The sequence below is a fragment of the Blennius ocellaris genome (genome assembly GCF_963422515.1).
Source record: "Blennius ocellaris genome assembly, chromosome: 16".
NCBI classification, from domain to species: domain Eukaryota; kingdom Metazoa; phylum Chordata; class Actinopteri; order Blenniiformes; family Blenniidae; genus Blennius; species Blennius ocellaris.
In genome coordinates, this window is record NC_137665.1 from 9,333,085 (window position 1) to 9,358,441 (window position 25,357).

The window sequence follows — 25,357 nt, forward strand, 5'->3', positions numbered from 1 at the left end:
TATTGAATGTAAACGTATCACATCACACTCATGTGGCCACCTGCGTCCCCCTGGCCCCCCCGGCCCCCACTGGACAGAAAGCCTCAGTGTTTCCTCTCCTCTTTGCCCTCACCATTCATGCTCTCTTATGCACATCTTATTTCCAGCTTGCCGGGCAGCGGACCCCTCTGCAGTTGTTGCCCTCTCCCACCCACCCTCCGCCACCCCCCGCACCCCCCCCCCCCCCCACCCTCACCTCCCTCTCTGCCTATTCTTTACCACGGGGCCATCCCTGCCCACCTATTTGTGATGTTCTCCTCCAATGAGGAGGGAGTGCATGGTAAGCAAGCACCAATGAGGCCACTTTTTCATCTGTATAAAACTTTTCAGGACAGTTTGCCGGGTTGCACTTTCTGTCAGTCCAGGGCTCCGAGAGGAGAGCAACAGCCCAGAGAGCAAGAGAGGGGGGCCGAGAGAGAGCAAGCGTGAACGCCGGGGGGTTGTGAGAATTTTAATCCCAATCCCACACTTCAAGAAAGTGGTGGGTGAATGCAGCTTTGGTTTGAGTTTCAGTGTCAGGCCTGCTGGGCCCGCTCATAGTGACGTGAGTGTGTTCTGTGGTTTTTTTTTTTTGTTTTTGTTTTTTTTTTTCCTATCCCCTTTGTCCTTGAAGCCTCTCCGTGACAGTGAAGATGGAGAACGCACACATCAAAGAGTCTCCGGACGTTCTGTCCCACTTTGGCGTCACTGAAGACATCGGCCTGTCGCCCGAGCAGGTCAAGAAGAACCTGGACAAGTACGGCTTCAACGGTGAGAGAGACAGAGGAGGGGACTTGAAGGAACAGCTGGATGAAGCTCTGGGTGGTGGTGGTGGTGGTGGTGGTGGTGGTGTGGGGGGAAGAGTTGTGATGAATGAAGTGGCTGATGAGGGGCAGGATGAGCAAGGCCCAGGAGGAGAATCTCACTGGACTGAGTTTGGAGACGAAGTAGGAAACCAAGAAACAAGGGGTGAAGGAGGTAGAAAGCGAGGGAAGAGGAGATGCTGTGGGGGCCCAGGGTTCAGTCTGACACTGACAGACGAATCAGCGGCGCGTGTGACTCCGATGATGGTCTAATTAAGGGAAACTATCTGCCTGACACAAAGGGGGAGTTATGTTTACTGAGCAGGTGCTTCGGCGTGTCAAGTTTCTGACAGCGAGCTCCTGATTTCGGCTTTCAGATCGAGGATCGTTTATCTGTGTATTGAAAGCGGATGAATTTAGGAGAGAGGGTTCACCCTTGTCCCAAGGTCAGCTCAGTGCGCTGTGGCCGTGGAGAAACCATCCACAGAGTGAAGCAGGAAAATGGAACTTTGATAACGTGACTTATGTACAGTCAAATGTTGATCATCTCAATGAGCCATTACTCCAGACCTGAAGCATCTTGATGTTAAGACCCTTGATCGAAGCCAATAGTTACAGCTGTGCTTGGAATGATGACCTATTTCTATTTCCTAGAAGTCATGTGCACAAATAACCAAGCAATAAACGTGTTTCATAATGTTGGTGCTTGAATACCAATGATCTTTTGAGTCTTTTATTTTGCGAAACTCATGTTCGAATTTTTATGCAGTGTCTCAGAAATTGCAGCTTTGGACGATGTTATGTTTAATTTATTGTGTTTTGGTTTGTGGATCCTTGGAGGATCAAAACTTGGAAGACTTAACTTCTAACTGAGCGAATAAAGTGAATTTCTGGTGCAATTTCTTAACAGCAGTTTTCTCTCTTTACCAACAGAGCTGCCAGCAGAGGAGGGTAAGTCAAATTGAAGCTTTTTGGATATTTTCTGCAATCTGCTGTCAATCAGCTGGCATCATTTCATGACACGCACACCTGTTCCTCGCCACTTCCTGTGATGACAAGTCACATAGTCGCTTCGTTTAACACCTGCTGTTGACTTCCTGCATATTTCTCCTGTGTGCCAAACAATGACTCTAACAGTTAATATTGAAATAAAAATGAGTGAATTCATGTTGTTGTCATGTTTTTTAAAACCCAAAGTGGCATTTTGCTCAGGCATAACACAGCAGGTCAACGATGAGTTTGTGGCCTAACTCTTTCAACTCTGCGGATTGATGTTGACTATGTATAAACACAGGTGATTGACTCCATCCTGTCATTACATATGTTAACTGGACACTCGATTTACTATATTTTCCGATCCTCAGGTAAAACCATCTGGGAGTTGGTGGGGGAGCAGTTTGAGGACCTGTTGGTCAGAATCCTCCTGCTGGCCGCCTGCATCTCTTTCGTGAGTTTCTTCATATTTTGCTTAATGTGAATGAATGCAGCTTCATTTCATAACATTCGCACTTCAAGAACATTGGCAAAACGTCTCACAGATATTTAGAACCTGACTGCCTTGTGTTCACATATTTTCTCCAGTCTCAGCAGAGAAAATGCAGAATTGACAGAAATAAAATTGTGAAAGTGTATCATGAATTTTCTTTAAAATTACACTTATTCGGCTTGCACAAAAATTTATAACAACATGGCATCCAAGAAAAAGAAAAAGGTCAGGATGATAAATTGGAAACTCGCTTCAACAAACGTTCAGCAACTAACAAACATCATCAAACATCTTTTGTCAGAATATGAAACATGTCTTTATGAGTAATGATCACACACTTTACAAATCCTCAAAAGAATAAGGAACTGGCATGAACAAGTCATAACCTATTTTTTGGTTTTTTTTTTAAGATTATCATATATTTACTCAAATAGCAAAGCTAAAATGTTTGCATCTTGAAGCCTTTTGTATTCAAGCAGTGAAACGCTCACCAGTGTACAATGGTTCATTTTACACCACTTCAAGAGGACATTCAGTGACAATGAAGAAAACGCTCAAATGAGCCTCAGTCCTCAGCAATAAGCAGCCTGCCGCACCTTCTCTGACCCCTCGTCTGTTTTCTTTGTGATTACATTCACACACGCACCCGCACACACACACACACACACACACACACACACACTGATGCCGACAAACACAGCGTGTACATCAGCAAGTTATCAGATTACATTTGGACCCACTCTCATTTACACAAGGAATCCCTCTCGCTGTCACTCCTCCTCTGGCTGTTGCTCTCTCTCTCTCTCTCTCTCTCTCTCTCTCTCTCTCTCTCTCTCTCTCTCTCTCTCTCTCTCTCTCTCTCTCTCTCTCCCTCTCTCTCTCTCTCTCGCTCTCTCTCTCTCTCTCTCTCTCTCTCTCTCTCTCTCTCTCTCTCTCTCTCTCTCTCCCTCTCTCTCCAAAACAGTTTTGTGGAGGAGAGTCGGTTGCTCACATTGTCTTAATCCTCAATCTCTGCCCTCTGGCCTCGCTGCACAGCTGTCATTATGGCCCTAGAAGGCCCGGTGGCCGTGTGTGTGTGTGTGTGTGTGTGTGTGTGTGTGTGTGTGTGTGTGTGTGTGTGTGTGTGTGTGTGTGTGTGTGTGTGTGTGTGTGTGTGTGTGTGTGTGTGTGTGTGTGTGTGTGTGTGTGTGTGTGTGTGTGTGTGTGTGTGTGCGTGCGTGCGCGCGTGCGGGCGTGCGTCCGTGGCTGGAGCCTTATTTTAAGAAAGTCTCAAGCCAGGACGAGAAACTGTATCCTTGGACAAAGGTCAGGGATGGAAGGAACGAGGGATGGCTTGCAGCAGCAGGAGAGAGTGAGAGACGGGAGGAGGAAGGGTGGAGGGGTGGGGATTGGGTTGCACAATGGCATTGTTTGTTGCAATGACAAACGAGAGCAATAGATTCAGAGTCGTATACGGTTTCTAAAAGGGAGAACAGTAAATACTGCAAACACACGGCCACCCTATTCATACACACAGGAATGTCCAACCCGCTGAAACGTGCTGACAGCCTCTGACGCTCATTCTGGAGATCGATTGTGTCTTTGAAGAGAAGCGGGGTGAAGACAGACTGGAGAGGGTGGGCAGCGGGTCCTATTTTTAATGAAAAAAACAGTGAGAGAAGACACGAGATGAAGAACGCTGAGATGGAAAGGATCACGATGCAAGAGTAGAAACCTGCGGGTGGATGGCGGCAGTGCTCTCCGGATCCGTCTGTGCTTCGCTGGCCTGCAACTAATCTGTGTCAATGTCAACATGGAGCCTTTCCGAAACAGACCTGTGTCAGTAACATGGGACTCCCGCTCACAGGGGCGCACACGTGTGAGGCTATAGGTTTCGTAAAGAGTCACATGTGGAGAAAAGACTTTGCACGCACGATCCCATAAAGACACAAGAGTGACAACGTACAATGATACTCGATCCAGAGCCTGTTTTTAATTGTCATAAATAGCTCTGAGCTGTGACAAATCTTTGGATATGCTTTGTGATAGTCAGCAGTAAAAGATAATACCGTCGCCCGGGGGCAACAGGTGCACAACAAGCCGAAAGACATTTGTTGCAAGGAGGACAGTGGCGCAGCTTTACCCAGAGTGATGCTTCGACAAAGGCATAAAGAAATAAGATTTTAGTATTAAATTACAAAAAAAAACAAAATGTACTGAAAAACTTTGATACTGATCACCATGAAAACTGCTGAAACTAAGTTTCAAGAGAGGGAAATTCTTCAAATAAAAAAAAAAACAATCTGCACATTCACATTCGCAGAACATTTGTGCCTGATTCAGTGATTGGGCTGAATCTGCAATTGACAAGAATACATTTTATTGTGAAGAAAAATGGGGTTTTGCCTTTAAATGACTATAAGATTAACACACTGCCTTTTATAGGATGCATTAAAATACTTGGCATGTTTGTATCTGTGAGTTGCAACACGCTATAAACCATTTCTTCATATGTTATTTCTTTCTTCTTTTTTTTTTATAAACATATAAAAGGGCTGCTTTGTGCAAATCTGACACTTAAAGTTTCAAAGGCTTGGTTTCTAATCTAATGGAACATCAAGAAACTGTGTTCAGGTCTCAGTTCTAACTGGTTTGCCCTCTCTGCCTCCGTCTGTCTGTCTCAGGTGCTGGCTTGGTTCGAGGAAGGTGAAGAAACCGTCACTGCTTTCGTGGAGCCCTTTGTCATCCTCCTCATCCTCATCGCAAATGCCGTCGTGGGCGTGTGGCAGGTCAGTAAGTTTGCACAAGCTCTCACGCACACGGACAGACGCGCTGTAACAAATTCAATCACAAGGACACATTCTCACCCCGAACGCTGTGTTTTTACACACACGCGCACTCAAATAGCCTCTCATACTTGGTAACAGTGGCACACAGTAAATCACAGCCTCCTCGTCAAGCCTCACGTCCTCTACACGCGCCGTCCAGAGGTGGAGGAGGACGCCTTAAAGTTCAAGGGAAGCCAGAACAAGAAGCGTGACGTCGGCAGGAGGTGAAAAGGGGAGAGGTTAAGTCCACGGGGCGAGAGGAGGGGGAGCGTGACCCGTCCTGCCTTGAAGGTTTTAACTGCAGTCTGCAGTCGTTACAATCCACAGTAAAAATACAGACGGACGATCACGTTACCACAGGCCTGATGTGTGTGTGTCTGTGTGTGTGTGTGTGTGTGTGAGTGAGTGGTTAGAGGGTTCGCATCAACCCTGTGGCAGTCATTTGGAAACTATGCACAAGGATTCACACATGGGGGGTATGGAGGAGAATGGCGAGAGGGAGGGCAGCTGGCATAAGTTGGGCTTTACACTTTGAGGCGGTCGGGGGCAACCTTGGAAGAAACCACAGAGCGAAGATCAGTCTGTTTGTCTTCTACGTCGACCTGCCGCTCAGTTTGCGGCTGCGCTTACACGTGCAAACTGCAGCGTGACCTCGTGACCACTAAAGTCTTATTCATTTTCTTTGTTTTTTAAGTAAGTATCACATGCTTTTTATAATAGGCAAAAAACATCTGTTGCAGCTGAATAAGAGAGCAAAATCCCACTTTACGACAATCAAACAGTTATTATTGTCACTATAATTCATAGATTGGACGTGTCAAAGACAATTGATTAGTTAATAGTCATACATAGAATCATGATCAGATGTTCACATGGTAGGCAATAGTGCATATTTCTGACCACAGCCAGTTTTATTTTTGATGAACCTATTGAAGTGAGGCGCATTCAATACTGACAAATGTAACTAATTGGCTCCATTATGTGACATCTATTCTTGATGAAATCCATGTAAAAGTTTCACATTAACAGATATTTCATGGTTTATAGCTAAAAGACGTTTCTAATTGGGAAGAATTTCTCACTGGATTGATGCAAGAGTCTAAAATGATCTCATTCAGTTCTACAGTCCAACAAATCTGAGGCTACTGAACAAGACCCACTGTGTGTAAGATCACTTGTTTCATGGGTATTGTGATCAAATATGTAATTCTTTTTCTTATTAGATCATGAATGACGCGCTTTTCCTAAGCAAACAGGGTAAAACATGAATGTTCATGTCTTTGTAGGAGAGGCTGAAAGGAGATTATTTACAGTATTTACATAGATTCTAAAAATACAGGCAGCTTCTTTGACTTCGGTGATTGTTTTAATTCATCATTGTTCATTTGGGATAAACAAAAAGAACATTCAGAAATGATCAAAAGTAAAACTGAAACCAACACTTTATATTTTGTCTTGAGACGTATTCAAAAAGACTGAATGTGTGGCAGTTTGCGTGTTCACATTTTTGTCTAAAATGAATAAATGAGGGTAAAACTTTCCTTCTGTGTGCATCATACTGACAGGAGCGCAATGCAGAGAGTGCCATTGAAGCCTTGAAGGAGTACGAGCCCGAGATGGGAAAGGTTTACCGCGCAGACAGGAAGAGCGTCCAGAGGATCAAGGCCAGGGAGATCGTCCCCGGAGATGTTGTGGAGGTTTCTGGTAAGAGCCGCTAGTTAAAGATCAACGGAAAAACACAACAAATGTAACCAACATATTCAGATTTGACCACAATATGGAGGTTCTTCATTCATTGGTGCCAGTCCATCGTCTCCAGCTCAAGAAATAGCAGCATTAATCCAGAGGTGAATATCAAAGGTCAAAATACACATTTGTAACGATGAGCGCCACTCTTCTCAATTATGTTCTTCAAAAGTCCACCAAACGGTTTCGAAAATATAAAAGAAAAGTTTAATCTGGAACAAAACCACTGTTTTGAAGCTTTAAATATGAACTCAACAAACTAAATACAGCGCCCTGCTTTTGACAACTCTTTACAAAGAATTCCACGTTTTGAATCTTTCGTTTTAAAGTGAACTGACATTTTTAAGAAATGACAAATGCATGTAGCTTCTGTTGCAGACCCCTCGTTATGAACCACTGCACTAAAAGACAACAACAAAACTCAAGTAGTTGTAGTTTCCTGTTTCACCCTGATCTTTTTTTTTTTTTTTACTATTTTATATATAGAAAACTTATATAGAAAACTCAACCCTCAGCTTCTAAATCTGCACATATATGTATGCACGTGCGTATTGACGTCCTTCGAAATGAACTTGGTCTGTTTTGAAGTGGGGGTATAAGGTTGAGGCAAACCTAAATAGAAAAAAAAAAAAAAGGCCAGATATAAATTCATTTAAGATTGTCTCACTCCTCTGTCTCCCCATGTCTCTCTGTTCGTCGTACACCTGTTCATTTCACTTCATGATGTCCCCAAGGTCTCCCTCTCCCTCTGACTCTTACTGTGGTGTCAGTTTTCAACAACAACAGTGTCCATCCAGAGTGCTAAAACCAGACAATCAGCCCCCGCCTCGCTCTCCTTCCTCCTCCATCCTGCTGCCGTGCTGCAGTCACATTGTCAAAAGAGCTTTTTGTTCACGAATGCAACCAAATCAACTGATCATTTCCCTGTTGACCGATGAAGTACCTCCATGTTTTTCTGTTGATTCCAGTCGGTGACAAAGTGCCAGCTGACATCAGAATCATCTCCATCAAATCTACAACCCTGCGTGTGGACCAGTCCATCCTGACTGGTGTGTGTTTCATCAACCTGCAGACATTTTTTTTTTTTTTTTTTTTTTTAGTGCCGATTATTTTTACTGACCTGACCACCCAACATCTGTGTGCAGGTGAGTCTGTGAGTGTGATCAAGCACACCGATGCTGTCCCAGACCCCCGCGCCGTCAACCAGGACAAGAAGAACATGCTCTTCTCTGTGAGTCTTTCTGTTGATTCTGTCATTGTTGGACATTTAAAGCTACGTTGAACTTTTAAACGCCCAATCTACACATGCACAGAGAGAATATGCAAAGTCTGCGTATTTGTATATATGGTTAAAAAAAATAATAATAATGACGGGAGACACTGAATTACCAGCATCTCATTGGGAGTGTTCCCTGGGTTGAATCATAGTTAATGTTCACTGGTTAATTTTATACTACGAGAAATTTTAAAGAAAAAAAAGAATTATCCCCATATTTATTTAAAAAAAAAAAGATGTTTGGAGATTTTTTTTTCCAATAAGTTGTTAAAATTCAATCCTTCGCTCAGGGCACAAACATTGCTGCTGGCAAAGCCACTGGTATTGCTGTTGCAACTGGCGTTTCCACCGAGATTGGTAAGATCCGTGACCAGATGGCCGCCACTGAGCAGGAGAAGACCCCTCTGCAGCAGAAACTGGATGAGTTCGGAGAGCAGCTGTCCAAGGTGAGCAAGGGTTTGTGGCCCGACCAGTATTTTTGTTGCTTTGTTGTTGTTTTTTTACATTAAACAGAATTTGACTTTGGGCTGATGTGTCACACGTTTGGCTGCTTATCTTCTAGGTCATCTCTCTTATCTGTGTGGCCGTGTGGATCATCAACATTGGACACTTCAATGATCCAGTGCACGGAGGCTCCTGGTTCCGTGGTGCCATCTACTATTTCAAGATTGCTGTGGCTTTGGCTGTGGCTGCCATCCCTGAAGGTACAACACGAGGATAAAGTTCCAGTTTGGTTTCACAAGGAAGATTATCGCGCTTCAATGATGCTGCTTAAAGTCTATCATTCAGTTTTGCTATTCTTGTTGCCTAAACTCCCAAACTAACGAAAATCAAGTAAATCTGATTTTTCTTATAAGATCTCTTCTTAATGATAATTGATAGTTGGAAGTACCTTCAGTGTGACTTGAGAGCTGCCAATTCACAATGCAGGTATAAAAAACGTTTTTGTTTTTTTTAAAGCATCTTTAGCAGGTGCCTGCCTGCAGCACCTTAACACAATCCTCTCAACTTGTGAAAGAAGCTGTTTGTCACTCACAGAGACGTATATTCTCTTGGTCATGACCCATCTCCAAGAATAGACAAGAGTCAGATGTTTAGTCAATAGACCAAGGGCCACACAGAGCTCGTCATTACATTCGAGTCCAGGAGACGGCTCAGATGTACCCTCCTGCTAAGCTGTGAACGGGACTCGAAAAATCTTCAACTCGTCCACGTTCACAGTTTATCAAGTTAAATATAGGATCTTAAGACCTTCTCATAACACAAACAAAGCACTGTGATATCTGTTTCATGGGCAGTCAGGACTTGGTATTGTCTTATGAGTGACTCCACTCAGAGACAATCTGTGCAGAAATAGTTTTTTATAGGTTAATTTCTTCCTGATGGATACAAGATGTATTTCTAATGATTATATTTATATATATATATATATATATATATATATATATATATATATATCAAAAAATAAATAAATATTCATCATCGATGTATATATATCGATGATGAATGAGATTTTCCCACTGATAAACTGGGAAGAAAGGAAATCTGAACTGCCACTTTTCCTTCTGAACGGAGTTCATCAGCCCTTCCAACAGGAAATGTTTTGGGGAACACAGTACTTTGTGTGCACTCCAGCTGTTATGTCCGGGACTGTCGCTGTACAACCGCTATTGTCATGTGGTAGGTGCTTCTAAAACCCAGGTGGTATTGAACGGATCATGTGTTCTTGTCACTCGGGTTCTCCGGCTTTAGCAGTACCTCAGGATTAGTCCAATTCGTATCCTGTTCTTCCTGTTTCAAACTATGTAATGTATGTAATTCAGGAACTCTCTGATTTATCTCTCCATCTGTTCTCTGCTTCGCAGGTCTGCCCGCTGTCATCACCACTTGCTTGGCACTGGGAACGCGTCGTATGGCCAAGAAAAACGCCATCGTCAGGAGCCTGCCTTCTGTGGAGACCCTGGGCTGCACATCAGTCATCTGCTCTGACAAAACCGGCACCCTCACCACCAACCAGATGTGTGTAACCAAGGTGGGTTCATACATCGTCCATCCATCTTTCTTTTATACCACAACTGTAGGCGAAAGCCCCCTGGAGAGGTTACCAGTCCATTCACTGTGTTTTCTTGGCTGGGTTTCCACACAGATGTTCATCATCGATAAAGTTGACGGCGACAGTGTTGCCCTTGGTCAGTTTGACATTTCAGGCTCAAAGTACACCCCCGAGGGAGAAGTGTAAGTGACGGCCACTCACACCATCACCACAATAAACAAGCTCAGAACATCAAACCAGAAACAATCAAGACCAAATAACTCAAAATATATTTGCCAAACTTTTGCTTCCAGTACAAGGAACGGGTCGCTTGTGAAATGCGGCCAGTTTGACGGACTGGTTGAGATAGCAACCATCTGCGCCCTGTGCAACGACTCTTCACTGGACTACAATGAGGTCAGCATGAGATACAAGATGTTTGTTTTCTTGACATTTGTGTCAGGATGAAATGACGCACGAAGACATGAAATGTGCTCACTCTTTTCAAATCATTGTTTCTCCCCGTGATTCAGTCAAAGGGCATTTACGAGAAAGTGGGTGAGGCCACGGAGACAGCCCTGTCCTGTTTGGTGGAGAAGATGAACGTATTCAACACTGAAGTGCGCGGTTTGTCCAAGGTGGAAAGGGCAAACGCCTGCTGTTCTGTAAGTCCATCACAAATCTCGTGTTGCATGTGGGAATTTATTCAATGATAGGCTCATTTTCCCTGAATATCAATTTGGTATTTCGGAAACTCTTCCCCTGAGTTACCTTCTTCCCCTTCACTCCCTGACAGGTTATTAAACAGCTGATGAAGAAGGACTTCACACTTGAGTTCTCCAGAGACAGAAAGTCCATGTCAGTCTACTGCTCTCCCGCGAAGTCCGCCAAAGCTCCCGTCGGAAACAAGATGTTTGTCAAAGTGAGTCTCGCAAGAGACAAAGATGCAAAAATAAGAAATAAAAAAAAAAAAAAACATCATTCAACAATCAATAATTGTCTTCACTATGTTGTTAGGGAGCTCCAGAAGGTGTGATTGACCGCTGCACTTACGTCCGCGTGGGCACCACCCGTGTTCCCCTCACTGGCCCAGTCAAAGACCACATCATGTCGGTCATTAAGGAGTGGGGAACCGGGCGAGACACCCTCCGTTGTTTGGCTCTGGCCACCTGTGACAGTCCTATGAGGAAAGAGGATATGAACCTGGAAGACTCCACCAAGTTTGCAGACTATGAGGTGGGTACACGAGAACACAAGAAAGAATTGTAAAGATATAGGTTTCATTACGACATACTGGTTGATCTGGATGTTCTAAAATAAGGAAATGTTCATTTTCTGACTTCAGAGTTTCTGAAAGGGCCATAAACGTTTCACTTTCTCGTCTGCAGACTGACTTGACCTTTGTGGGCTGTGTTGGTATGCTCGACCCTCCCCGTAAGGAAGTCATGAGCTCCATCGAGCTGTGCAGGGCCGCTGGCATCCGTGTCATTATGATCACAGGTCAGGTTCAGACTCAAACTGCTCTGATTGTGGTGAAAAATTCAAGAATCCTTAAGCAAAGGCAAAAATGTTCCTCTTTTCCCACCTAAAGGTGACAACAAAGGCACAGCTGTGGCCATCTGCCGTCGTATTGGCATCTTCTCTGAGGATGAGGATGTCAATGGAAAAGCCTTCACTGGCCGTGAGTTCGATGACCTCTCTCCGTATGATCAGAAGAACGCAGTCAGAAAGGGCTGCTGCTTCGCCAGGGTGGAGCCAAGCCACAAGTCAAAGATTGTTGAGTTCTTGCAAGGCTTCGATGAGATTACAGCCATGGTGAGATGCACAGAAAAAATATCTTATTGCGTTTGAAAAGAACATGAATTATTTGACTTGGAAGATTAACCAGAAAATATGAGGACTTTTCTTGGATGAATGCACTGTACCTATCCGGTGTCCTTCTATCTTTCTTCCAGACTGGTGATGGAGTGAATGATGCCCCTGCCTTGAAAAAGGCGGAGATTGGCATCGCCATGGGCTCTGGCACTGCCGTTGCCAAGTCTGCCTCTGAGATGGTCCTGGCTGACGACAACTTCTCCTCCATCGTGTCTGCTGTTGAAGAGGGCAGAGCCATTTACAACAACATGAAGCAGTTCATCCGCTACCTCATCTCCTCCAACGTAGGCGAGGTCGTCTGGTGAGGCCATCACATGACCCTGTTTTGACACATTCGAAGTCAACTTGTGCTTTGACTCGATAACAAAATATTCCCATTCAACAAACTGTCACGCTGTCTTCTCCTCTCGCATCTTCAGCATCTTCTTGACTGCAGCTCTGGGTCTACCCGAGGCCCTGATCCCTGTCCAGCTTCTGTGGGTCAACCTTGTGACTGATGGTCTGCCTGCCACAGCGCTGGGCTTCAACCCCCCTGACCTGGACATCATGGGCAAAGCCCCCCGCTCCCCCAAAGAGCCTCTCATCTCTGGCTGGCTCTTCTTCAGATACATGGCCATTGGTGGTGGGTTAATGGTGTTTTTACCACTGTAATCCTTATTACACAAATTGCTTCATCAACAATTGCAAACTGCACTGCAGTGGTTGCACTTTGGGGGCAAAGCCCCAGGTCCCACTTGTGATCTTTGCCGACTCCTAGTCGAGCCCAGACCTCAGGTCGGGAACCACTGATCTCGAAACGAACACAGGCATAAGTCTTGAAGCTGAAGTGTTCGTCACATAAGTACCAGTAATTTTCATCATAAATTGCCCTGTTGTCATAGAAACACGTCCTCTTCCTGAGATTTATCGCTCACACTGACCTGAAACATCATAATCACACTCTGTGACACCCAGTCGTTATTCTCAAGCTTTTACATTTAAACTTCTGTCAGTTTCCTTGAATATGCAGCGTGTCAGTTTCTTTGGATGAAGAATGGAGTGGACTTTCTTTTAATAAAACGTTGCTTCCTCCAGGGTATGTTGGTGCTGCAACAGTGGCAGCTGCTGCCTGGTGGTTCCTGTACAGTGACGATGGGCCAATGGTCACCTTCCACCAGCTGGTTAGTAATAACTATTCTAATATGTTCAAACACTTAACAAAGAACATTCATCTCACACCCTACCTGCTCAGACACTGCAGAAATTCAGAGGAGTCACGCGTCTGTCTTGCCCTTCAGTCTCACTTCATGCAGTGCAGCGAGGAGAACGAGGACTTCAGTGACATCCGCTGCGAGGTGTTCGAGTCCGCCCCACCGATGACCATGGCTCTGTCTGTGCTGGTCACCATCGAAATGTGCAACGCTCTGAACAGGTCAGACCACACTGTGAACCCAAACGGGGCAGCGGAACTTCCAGCTCAGAACAAATATCCTCCCTGTGTGTAAACTCTAATTATGTCACGAGCTGCCGTTCTATATTTAGATAATTCCTGAATTATGGTGTGATTACTTTGCATTATCATTAATACAATTGTGGTTTTAGAAGCAATGTTTAAACAACGCAAAACATTTTGTAAACATATTTACAGACAGGTATTGTCACAGTTCACCCAGTGCATACAACCAACAGGAGCAGATTTCGCTTCATTGATTCTTCTTCACTTTTCTTTTTGTGAATATTTATTTCCATGCATCCTCCACCAGAGAGACACACTCTTTCACATGCCCTTGCACATTTCGTATCTTCATTAACGTACCCCTTGGCCTTCGCCAATCCCCAAACCCCTCCTTGCCCTCCCAGTTTGTCTGAGAACCAGTCCCTGGTACGCATGCCTCCCTGGAGCAACGGCTGGCTGGTGAGCGCCATGACCCTCTCCATGTCCCTTCACTTCATGATCATCTACGTCGACCCCCTGCCCGTGAGTCTGCTCCACCTGCACCGCAGCATCCGTCTCCCTCCGCTACCTCCTCCTCCACACACACTTCATGTCCTCCTGCACACACGCTGCCTCTCCAGCCTCCACATCCTCACTGCTCACACTGGATTACCGCTCAAAGAACTAACACAGCCGAAGTCCGACACAGCAGACTTGTAAATACAGATATATACTGTGTGTGCTATGGATTTGATCTGTTGCTCATTGACCTCTGGTGGCCACAGTTCAAAACTACAAACCGTTCACTTCATAGGGAATAGCAAGACGATAGCTCTGCTTTTTCAATGTCACAGAAAATTATTAATAGTCATATTATGGGTGATTGGGGGGGTAGAAGTCAGGCTCCTCAGGGAACATGCCACTCACCACAGTAAATATGTTGGACCAGCATCTCTGATCTACATGATCCAAGATATAAGTCTATCAAATCTATCAAAAATGTGATTTCTACATGCAAGGTCTGGTTTCATTTTAAGCTTACATTTCATTTATATCTATAGATTACTGGAACAGACAGTTCACTCTTGAGACCTAATATCCTACAATGTTAATTGTACTGAAGGAGCCTAAATTTGACTTACGAGATGCTTTGGGTCAAAAGTCAAATAGGTAAAGTGTAAAGGCTTTCTAAATGTTACCCCCTCTTACTGGGAAGTCTGTTTCTCGTTCCTTCTGCAGATGATCTTCAAGCTCACTCACTTGAACGTGGAGCAGTGGTTGATGGTGCTGAAGCTCTCCTTCCCAGTCATCCTCATTGATGAGATGCTGAAGTTTGTGGCTCGCACATATCTGGAGGGTAAGCTCAAAGTGCCACTTTTTTATCTCATGTTTTGCCTTTTAGTCAAAACTTTGAAAAAAAGAAAAACCTTGACAGCATACTGTCGATAAGAAATGTCAACTTTAATTAAAAGTTAACTCTGATTTAGGAAGTATGTGAATTTTCTGTAAGTACACTTAATTTGTGACTAATTATAAATTACATACATACAGTGTATTATGTGTATATTATATAATATTGTAAAATAAAATGTGGAATCATTTAGAGAAGACGTATCAACAATCAGACACGTAAGTTATATAGCAACAAGTGGTGTAAAAAAGGACTTATTTGGATGATTAATTTTTAAAATACAACTGATTTCCGTTCAGTATTTCAACCTTCTTTGGGGTTTTTTTTTACTTCACAATATTTTTTTTTAATGATCGATTAATTGAATGGTGTATATTGATTTGTGTCCCACTTAGTTGTATTCTACGTCATTTCCAACCTTCTTTATCTCCGACAGTTCCTCTCTAACAACTTTGATCTAACTTTCCTCTCCTACTGTCGTTCCCTGCTGACACTCCAGTCTAAACCCATTTCACTTCCCTCCATACCCCTGTAACAGAACAAGGTATTCCCCTGACTCCAGCAAAAGGTTGAGGCTCCCTGCATCATGCATGTGTGGAAGAAAAACAATGGCGTGATGGCAATCCTGAACGTAGACGTGATCCTAGTAGTTCTAGTAGTTCAGATCCTAGATACTAGTAGTAATGTTACTCATCGCTCGCAGCATCATGCCTTGTGTAACTGCATACTTAGATGCAATAAAGCAGAAGGGTAGTTTTTTTATGTGAAAGTATAGCTAATACTTTTAGCACGCTGTGCATCACTATAAAGTTGTTAATGTGCATTTTTCTTTAGAATTTGGTTACAATATTTTGGATCTTCAAACTCTGAATAGCTTTATTTATTTGCTATGCAAATAATTTGAATACTTCTAACGCTGTTGTGTCAGATGCTCAAGCATTTATCACTTTCCCAATATGGGACACTGGCGGTAAATGTTATAATCATCTAAAAGTAGATTAAATCATTTCAAGGAATAGCTCGTTGGGAAATACAATACATTTTTTATTGTTGTTCAGAATTGGGGGGAGGGGGAAAGAGAGCCTTGTATTTTAATCCAAATGTAGAGAAATAAGTCTGTTTTAGTAAATAAATTTTATGTCAGCATCGATAATGGACACTTGTGGACATGTCCGACAATTTGTACCAAATGTTGACAATAACGAATTGTCTTTTATTGGAACGTTATGTGCAGGACTATATCTGCTTTGAGCTGTTGCCAGGCAACTCTGAGAGATTCCATATATATATATATATATATATACGGTGACCGCCCGCGGAGGGCGAGAGGGGAATTATTATTATATATATATATATACTTTTTTTTTAACAAAAATCCTTTGAAAAGCAGAAACTGTTGCTTCTTACACATCTGTTGTTGACTGATTGGCAGGTGTGGTTGGCTTCTTTTTTTTTCCACTCACACCAACAACCTGCTGGTTTCAGCTTCAAAACAAATTTGGTCCACTTAATTAAAACAGAAATGCAAATTACTGTAACCCCCCCCGGCGCACATAATATTCAACTTCAGCCTGCTTTAAATGCATCAAACTCCCCTGTGGTACCTTGATTTCCACATGACACATGGTTGTTTTGTCCCTCCAGGAAAGGTTTAGGGTCGAAGTGCGTCAACGAGCGTCTGAATGCCGAGAGCACCGAGACACAGACGATGGAGAGAAGAAGGCCGAGCGCTCCACCCGAATGGGAGCGTGCCGAACGCCACTTGCTCAAAGCCTCAAGTGGCACGAATACAAAAGAAAACACATAAGCCATCTGAAAATACACCAAAAAAAATAAAGAAGCTGCAAATAATTTTTTTTTTTCTCTGTATGTACTGAAAATAATATATAGTTCAGAGTTATTAAAACCATTCTGCGTTGATTTTATTCTTAAAGAATAAAGATATGTAATAAAGAAATGAGTCTGTGTTCTGTTTCATAGGGTAGGGGCTGAGTTATGTTGGGGCCTTTCTGTGTGCAGTTTGCATGTTCTTCCTGTACGATCGCGGCTCTTCTAACGAGAGTTCTGAAGCTCGCATTCGACGATAAGTGTCGACTCAAAATTCAGCTGCAAACACTTTTAGCCCCCGGGACCTAGTACAGAAGATAAATGGATACATTGATTTATTTCATAGCTTCAATAGAGTTTTTTTTTTTTTATTGTAGATAGCAGTATGAATCTTATCTACGTCACATGAAACCATCTTCACAGAAAGAACGGTCATACGTGTACATTAAACTTTAAACACACAACATACAAACGTGGCAGTGTCATATCACTTGTAAGTCGTTTTCAATGTGCATTAATATAAAGCGACAATTATATCTTACTCTTGCATTTCATTTTTTCTTCATTCTTGGTAATAAAGTTGCCTGAGTCTGAAGATCATGCTGGAATGTTAACGTCAGGTAAAAAAAAAACAAGTTATATATCTATGATTAAAAAATAACTTATTTTAATGTGGTAGCTTTAGGAAAGTCTGTAGTTTGCATCACTTCATTATTGTGTTGTTTTTTTTTTTTTGGTGCTTCATCAGGATCTTCTTCACACAGTGTGAGACCGTCAGTGTGTGGCTGGAGCTGTCAGTTATGTAAACAAGATGTGTTTTATATTTTCTATTAACAGGTGAATAAATGCGTTTCTACACGTGAAGTTAATAAAACTTCATTGACTCTTCGTCACAGCTTTGGTCACCGACAAACCCTTACCGGTTCATTTAGCAGTAAACAAAATATGTTTTCCAGGAGTACTTCCATAATAATAATTAAAAAAAAGAGCTAACAGCACCAGCCGCGGTCGCTCCAGTGGTCACTGGTGGTCGCCACAGCAACCGTGTTTCTCATTGGTTGACTCCTTTCAGTCACTCTTGAGATGTTTAGTCTTGGTCCGTCTTCTTTGGGTCCCATTTCTCAAAAACTCATGAAACGTCCGCAGGCAGAGAGCCACCTTCACTGATTTTATCTTCTAGGATTTTCCTCACTTGTTCCAGAGTCTCCGCCTGTCGAATCACCTCCAGCTTCACCTGGGGGAGAAGCAGGTGAAGAGTAATGTGTCGCTTGACGTTCAGCTTCGGGGATCTCAGTGGGAGTTTCTACCGTTTTGATCAATTTCTACAACAGTTTTCCACGTTTGAATTTAATTATGTTTGCAATAAATGTTAAAAATCTGCAAAAAAAACCCTCAATTTGAAAAGCAATAATTCAATAATTACCGTACATTTTTTAAGAAAATTGTAATTATTTTAATAACCAATATATGCAATATGCAAAAATAACAACGGTATTGTGTACGTCAGACCTGAGCGTTATAAGGCCCTTAAGCTCTGCTTGACCGGCCCTCTGGGTGTCACTCTGAAATCCTGGATCAAATGACAATTACTGCCATTATTGGCAAATGTGGCAAATTTTCCACATTATAGGCTATTATTACATTCTTGGTTGGACGTGGTATCTTGGCTGGCAGAGCTAAGAAGTGTTATCTCACAGAAATGAGTGTTACACAATGAAAAAAGATGGTCAATTACATAATATTGTTTTAATTTATTAATTTACTGAACTCAAACTGTTGAAAGAATGATGATGATCTACAGGCAAAGACTGGAAAAAAGAAAGAGAAAGTAATGCAGAGCAACAGGAGCTCATAAAAAATGCTTTTTTTTTTTTTTTTTAAATCAACAGATAATTCATATTGAGCAAAAATCAAGTCAATTGTCTTATGTCTCAGGCTTCAATAGTAGCGCTCATATTTCAAGTGGCCCTTTTGGAAATTTCTCCTCTATCTTCAGCTGTTTTTCTATTGGCTGTTAGCAGCTGCAGCGAGTTTCGTCTGAGTAGCGTGTCGCTGCTTTAACAGGCTCTGCAGATTCCCACCAGTTGCCGGTTGCTATGGCCGGCCTGCATGTGTTTTTTTTTTTGTTTTTTTGTTTTTTAAGTTAAAGCTGCACGTGTTGTCCGAGCTCTGATTGGATTAGATCGAGTAAATTCTTTTTGAACACATCATGACATAAGAACACGGCATCGTAAAGTTTCTGCTGTTGCCTACCTGGAGTGACTGTGAGAGCTGGACGAAGTCCATCTGTACAGTCTGGCTGGTGTCCACCTGAGAGCGCAGGCTGATCAATTGACTCCGCAGCTCCAGACACTGCTGGTGCAGCGCAGCCTGACAGCCACAGAGATCACACACACACACACACACACACACACACAGACACACACACGAAACTTTAATCCCAGTGATCCTCACTTTTATACTATCAAACGATCAAACACGTACTGGAAGCAGAAAGGGTATACCTTATCACTGCTGAGGGATTTGTTGGTGCCCTGAACGTGTGAGAGCGCCACCCGCAGGCCTTCCAGCTCCGTGCGGCAGGCCAGCAGTTCATCCTGGACCTCGTCCTTCTGAGCCTGGATCCTCTCGGCCTCGGTCTTCAAACTGGAAAACTGCACTGCAATCACACAAACAATGCTCCACGTGAGCGCTGCAACGCTGAAATGTTGAATATTAAAACATCTACAGAAAGAGTTGTTGTTCTTACCCTCTAAAACCTCTGACGAGAGCAGCGACCAGTGGGCAGCGGGCGGGAAAGGAAAAGAGATGACGTCAGTATTACGATCATCGGTGAAGAAGATTCGCCGGGTAGTAAATAACCCCACAGACCGTTCTCCTCGGTCTTCATGTCCAGCTGCTCCCTCAGGTTGACGATTTCAATGCGAAGACGCTCCTCGCAGTGCGCCCCCTGCAGGGATTTATCGTTAAAATGAGAGACTGCATCAAAGTCCTGCACGAGTTACATAAGGGTTTCTTTTTGGGTTTTTTTTTTTGAATCTCAACAAAGCTTAATTGAGATAGATACAATAGAAAGTGTGTGTGTAAAGAAAATTGTTGCGTTTCCTCTCTACGCCACGGAGGCGAAGCATTAAAGCAGCAACTGTACATGTAAAGGTGATGATAGCGACGTGTTGGCGTCTGGCTCGTCCTCCTCAACCTCCTCTCCTTTCAGCCTCGACAGCTCGCTGCACACCTTCCTCTGAGACATGGACAACTCCGCCTGGAGAGGGAACGTCAAATGCACGTTAATAACATACATGTTACGGGCAGATGTAGAACATGTTTCAGGAATCAGGTTGAGGCGTTTGGCTTCGCTACTGCAGTGATGATCAAAGATGCCAATTCATTTGTTTTGCAGGTTGTTGTTTTTTTAAATTGAAAGACAAATTAAGTGCAAAGGACGGTGAGAAAACTCAACAAATTAGATCCACTTCTTACAGTCGTCACTTTCATCGCGAGGTCGATGAAATGATCCGACGTGAATTGTATTTTCATGCAGTGAAAATGTAAAGGAGCGGTCTTAATATAATGCTAAGACCAAATCCAAGTGACCAGATCCACCGGTCATCTCACCAATTAGCATGTGTAGGAAATCTGACTTGAATATTATTCATCTGATGAAAAATTCCCACTCACCAGTCGGCTCTGGACTGCGTTCTGCGATTGGCTGAAAGATTTCTGTAAATCCTGCAGGAGGGCTTCTGAGGACTGGACCTGGGACTGCAGCACCGACACCTGAACACACACACACACAAACACATTAGCATGGCTTTAAGCCTGACACACACACACACACACACATACAAACACACACACCTGTTTGTGCGTGTGGTTGGTCTGTGTGTCCAGCTCCTTCTCCAGCTCCTCTTTCTCCGCCTGCAGCCGACTCGCTTCGCCGCGCAGCTCTGACAACTGTGCATCACAGAATCATTTTTACAATCCACATGGATAGATGAGAAATGGCTCAGAGAAAGCAAAGCCAAGTCTCAAAACCAAACCTGGGCGTTGAGGGCGTCCCAGTCGTTGTGCGTGACCAGCCGGTGTCCGGCCGGCGGCAGGTAGATGGCTTCGGGCACCAACGTTCCGGTGGAGAGCAAAGAGTCGGTGTCTTCTTGAGCGTGGAGTTTTCTGGGCAGCGACGGGGTGTCCAAGGAGAACGAAGACAGCGAGGCTGAGTCACAGCTCCTCAGTGAGAAGTAAGCCTCCGTCGGCGGCGAGGCCCCCTCTGCCTCCGCCACCGCGTCGTGCTCTGCCGGTGGGATCTGTGTTTTTTCTGTCAACGCCGCCGCCGCCGCCTCGCTTTCTCTCAGGCTGTTGGCTTTGGAGGCCGGGGATTCATTGGAGGAGGCGTCAGCGTCCATCCTGCCTTTCTTTCCGCTGACCTGACAGGTGGGGAAAAAAAACAAAAAAAACAAATGGCAAAACCTCGTCTGAAACGCCTGGACATCATTTTAGAAAAACAAACAGACTGACCGCGCTCTGTAGACTTGCTCTCCTCCACTCCAGAGACTGAGACTGCAGGACGGCTATTCTGGCCTCATACTGCGCCGCCGTCTCTGACAACAAAACAAGAATGTGGAAATATTGAAGAACAGCATATATCTGGGTGAATATTCAGCTTCAGTGTTTGTGGGAAGTCGCTATCAAAATCAAAGTACATGTGCGTGAGTCTCCTCTGTACTCCCAAAATTTGAAGTGAACCAACGTTTTAAATATTTCACTAAACTATTCTGGGTGTGTTTACACTTGTTACGACACAGGTGGTTCAGGTGAACCCAGCTCAAGCTTAGTTAGCTTCCAAACGACATCAAATCCAATTCTAATTAAAACACGAGTATCACAAAGCAAAGCGCCTGGACATTTTGGCTTTTGTCTCTTTTCATCCACACTGAGAAGTTTTCAGACGGTAAAAAATCCACAAGTCTTTTAAGTGTCGGTGCCGATCAGACGCCTCCACCCAGCCTAAAATATCAATCCGCTCGGTATCTGACGTCATTCTGCGATAAAGACCAAGGAAACTACCATCACGTGTGATTGTGGTGAGAAAGTAAACACAAGAACCCGAGACACGATCCAGCTTCGTAATGGAAAAAGCACATTAAGCACATGAGCACTGACCTCTGAGAGCCTCCTGGAGTGATTGAATCTCTTGATCACATTGTTTTTGCAGCTCTGCCAGTTCCTCCTGTTTGCTCAGCTCGCAGATCGTTGCCACGCCCTGCCAGTGTTCCACCTGGGCTCGGCAATCAGCTAGCTGGGCCTGCAGGCCGGCCTCTGAGGAAGAAATGAGGGAAAAAACACAGGTTTTTGTATGTTTCTGCAACGTGTTGAGGTTTGGATGCGCTGTGGCTGCAACGTGCCTAAAAGAGAGTGTATGCACAGGTTTGTGGGAGAAGTTACCATTATGCCATTTTCATCATTCATGTGTTCATTCTCATGTTAAAAACACACTTTTTTTTTATTTAAAACGTAATAAATGTGGGTGATGATGCCTTGTGGTCGTCTGGCAAAACTTGTTTAAGTTATAAGTTCAGCCTGCAGCCCAGAGGTGGATAAAGAGATAGATGGATGGATGGATGAAGGTCTGCAATGATGAGGATTCAGCTCAACACGTCTTATTACAGGTGAGTAACATTACAAAGAGCTATGCACTCATTTGAACGGCAAATATTTAAACAGCTGGGGAAGCAACCAAATGCATTGAAAGATGTTGACATAATAAAGGTGTCCTGCTGGAGTTGAAACTGAAAAACAGAAAGGGGAAGAAATGTGATATAAATAACTGTGAATGAGGCGTAGTTATTGGCAAGTCTGAGGTATGTTGGACACGTAGAAGTCAAAGACCAGAGACTGTAGTTCTAATCTGCAATCAATAAAACCGCAGCAACTGTGTGACGTCCAGTATGTCCTCATTAGCGGTTATAAGATTCAATTAAAGTTGTTTCCTGTGCATCATTTGTTTCCCCCACTGTTTCAGGTGTGTTCGTCTTCCCGTTTAACTGTATTTGTTTCATTACTGTGGATAATTGTGTGCTTGTGTCTCCACACAGACACTCATACCCACATGTGTACGAGTGGCACTGTCTGAAAAGTGCAATTACAAATAAGGATGGACTGATTGAGGTCCTCCAAATGATGGACGGTCGGTCTTCACAGCAGCTCTTTGTATATATATATATATATATATATACATATACATACAAACACACCCGCCATGCTGTTTGACTGCATTGCAACACACCCAGGCCGCTTTAAGCCACTAATGTACTTATGGATCGCTTGTGAGTACATGTCCACACACTTACGTTCTCACTATTTTTATTACATATTACCAAAAAAATGTGAGTTCACATCAAGCGAAATTGTTATTTCTACTGGACACTAAATACGTTATTATATACATGGATACTGAGAGTCATCAACTCACTTACAAGCGACTTATCCACAAAAAAACATTAGGTTCATCTCTGTGTTATGATGCGTTTATGACAGCGTTAAAACATTACAACTCCTCCCCGGACCGGCCTAGTTCTTTCCTCCGCACTTCGACAAGGTCCGCGGCTCGCAGTTTTAAAACCAACCACGGAGCCAAAGCGTTAGCTCGCGGCTAGCAGCCCCCTCGTCCGTTAAACAGCGCAGCGATGCTACCAGGCCGACGGTCAAGAGAGCTGAGCGGCAGCAACAGGTCACGATGAAGACGAGTCAACAAGTCAACAGGTCAATGTGTGAACTCGTATTCTGCTCGTTCGGGTTCCTATTCAGGGCGTCAGCGACGCAACTTGTAGCGGATTAAAGTTGCACTTTTCTACAGCTCACCTCTTTCCTCGGTCTTCTCCCCGGACATGTCACCGGCAGCTCACCGCCACTTCAATAGGAGGTTAAAAAAAACAAAAAAAACAAACAAAATGAAAACACTCAACAAACACCAGACACACGCGTTGAAGTCATTTTGTCCGAGCAGACGGACTTCAGTGTGGAAATTATCAACACGGCGTCAACTTCAGGCAAGGTTGCCATGTCAGAGGTACAAAATCCAGCCAAACAGCCCCAACTCTCATCTTAACCGGGTCATTACACCCAAATTTCACACCAAGTTTTGACATTAATGCATTTTTTCCCCCTTAAATTAATTCCAAACCACTGGAAAGTTCTTCCAAATGTATAACCTGAAATGTTCTTTGCCATAGGGCGTTTGAAAATAGTTTTCGGCCTGTAGCCTTTTTAAAGAAACGGCTGAATTGGGTTCTCAATTATATGTGTTTTGACAGATTATCTCTCCCTTGTGACTCCTACTAATGGTGGCTCTGGAAACAGACAGCGTCCAGGTATTTGTTAACCAGTGCCTCAGTTCCATCCTTAGGATCCTATAGTGTTTGGTAATCCCTAATAAAGATCTATGCGCGATTGCCAATCCGGGAGAGAACGGCACACAAAATTCACAGAAGGAAGTGTTAGGTGAATCAGTAACATGCTCAGGAAACCACAGGACTGCGTGATAAGACACTTGATATCTTGGAACCTGCAGGGCAAGAGAAAGCTGAAGGATTGATTCCGAACAATGAACACAGTGTGAGCCGTTGACGCAGGGATTTAAAAAGTGCTGCTCTAATAATGCGTACATTTACAACACCATCGTCTGGATCACATGTGGGGACACATTTTATTTCTTACATAGTCACGTCATACTCTTCTGTGTGCATTTGTTGGTGTTTTTAATTACATAAAAACAGCACCCACTAGTGGTTAAGACGTCCATGTCAAGGAGCAAGTTTATGATCTTTATTCGGAGATGTTTCTCATAACGATTGCATATAAAAATCGATCTGTTCAAGCCCCAAAACAAAATTTCTAACGCTTCAACTATGCGGCAAATACGCAGACCTGGCAACCCTGACTTCAGGAAACAACTTTCCCCGGTCTCAGCCTGCGGAAACACGCCCACCCTCTTCCTGTTCCCCCCCGCCTCTAAACCCGCTCATACTGACATCCCACTGGCTTCTTGCTGTCTAAGGTCAATGCGAAAGGGCAGACGTGTTAAAAAAGAAAAATTAAAAGGCTAATACAGCCACATCCTGCATGCAGATCCTGCATCCTGCATACATATGCAGCCTGGGGTGTAGGTCAACGAGCCACAATGTGAAAAACAATCACAAGTGGTGCAGTATATGGTCATAACATCAACCTTTTAAAGTTCTATTTCTAGAGATATGAAGAAAAGAAAAGGTATGTTGATTGATATGCACTTCAATAGCATGCTCACGAAGAACATGCAATCTTCATGTCAGTGGTTCGTTCACATCATTCTCTGATGTCACGTCATGTTAAGTCCCCTTTTATGCTTCCGAAAGAAAAATACTATATTGACAAAGATCATCAGTTTCACCCAAGGATATTTGTGAGGGTTCGTTGCCGAATTGTTGAGCTTCTGTCTTTTTTCACCTGCTCCCTTTGCTCAAAAAATATGATTTATTCTTCCATGTGTTTGGTTTGTTATAAAAAAAAACAAAAAAACTGTATAGAATCTGGAACTACTTTGTTCTTGGCAGCTCTTGAACTTGTGGTGCGGAGTAGCCGATATCCACTCACTCTCACAAAAAAATGTCTATTCATAGAAGTGATT

At 43.5% G+C, this 25,357-nt stretch overlaps 2 protein-coding genes across 2 annotated transcripts; one reads left to right on the forward strand and one right to left on the reverse strand.

Annotated features, from left to right (window-relative positions):
- The first annotated feature begins 367 nt into the window (after positions 1-367).
- Positions 368-16,822, forward strand: atp2a1 (ATPase sarcoplasmic/endoplasmic reticulum Ca2+ transporting 1). Its single transcript, XM_080511294.1, has 25 exons — positions 368-520; positions 653-789; positions 1,755-1,772; positions 2,186-2,268; positions 4,971-5,075; positions 6,680-6,818; positions 7,829-7,909; positions 8,006-8,091; positions 8,427-8,582; positions 8,699-8,840; positions 10,002-10,168; positions 10,283-10,371; positions 10,483-10,585; positions 10,702-10,833; positions 10,965-11,090; positions 11,186-11,404; positions 11,557-11,668; positions 11,760-11,983; positions 12,124-12,344; positions 12,463-12,665; positions 13,118-13,203; positions 13,321-13,454; positions 13,883-14,000; positions 14,697-14,814; positions 16,513-16,822. Exons 2-25 carry the CDS (start codon positions 672-674, stop codon positions 16,521-16,523), a joined length of 2,991 nt encoding a protein of 996 aa, XP_080367420.1. The 5' UTR covers positions 368-520; positions 653-671; the 3' UTR covers positions 16,524-16,822.
- A 251-nt stretch (positions 16,823-17,073) lies between these two features.
- rabep2 (rabaptin, RAB GTPase binding effector protein 2) lies at positions 17,074-23,695 on the reverse strand. The gene is made up of 11 exons (XM_080510930.1): positions 23,554-23,695; positions 21,856-22,011; positions 21,211-21,293; positions 20,736-21,119; positions 20,554-20,649; positions 20,374-20,472; positions 19,844-19,957; positions 19,567-19,645; positions 19,200-19,387; positions 18,949-19,065; positions 17,074-17,929 (listed from the first exon to the last, which is right to left on the reverse strand). The coding sequence occupies exons 1-11, from the start codon at positions 23,579-23,581 to the stop codon at positions 17,825-17,827; spliced, it is 1,449 nt and encodes a 482-aa protein (XP_080367056.1). The 5' UTR covers positions 23,582-23,695; the 3' UTR covers positions 17,074-17,824.
- Positions 23,696-25,357: the final 1,662 nt, after the last annotated feature.

Excerpts from the sequence above, each read along its gene's own strand:
- rabep2 (XM_080510930.1), bottom strand. The coding sequence starts at position 23,581 with ATGTCCGGGGAGAAGACCGAGGAAAGAG. Across the intron at positions 22,012-23,553 it reads GGAGAAGACCGAGGAAAGAG|AGGCCGGCCTGCAGGCCCAG; the intron begins GTGAGCTGTAGA and ends TTTCTTCCTCAG. Across the intron at positions 19,066-19,199 it reads AATCCCTCAGCAGTGATAAG|GCTGCGCTGCACCAGCAGTG; the intron begins GTATACCCTTTC and ends TGTGGCTGTCAG.
- atp2a1 (XM_080511294.1), top strand. The coding sequence starts at position 672 with ATGGAGAACGCACACATCAAAGAGTCTCCGGACGTTCTGTCCCACTTT. Across the intron at positions 7,910-8,005 it reads GGACCAGTCCATCCTGACTG|GTGAGTCTGTGAGTGTGATC; the intron begins GTGTGTGTTTCA and ends ATCTGTGTGCAG. Across the intron at positions 13,455-13,882 it reads ATGTGCAACGCTCTGAACAG|TTTGTCTGAGAACCAGTCCC; the intron begins GTCAGACCACAC and ends TTGCCCTCCCAG.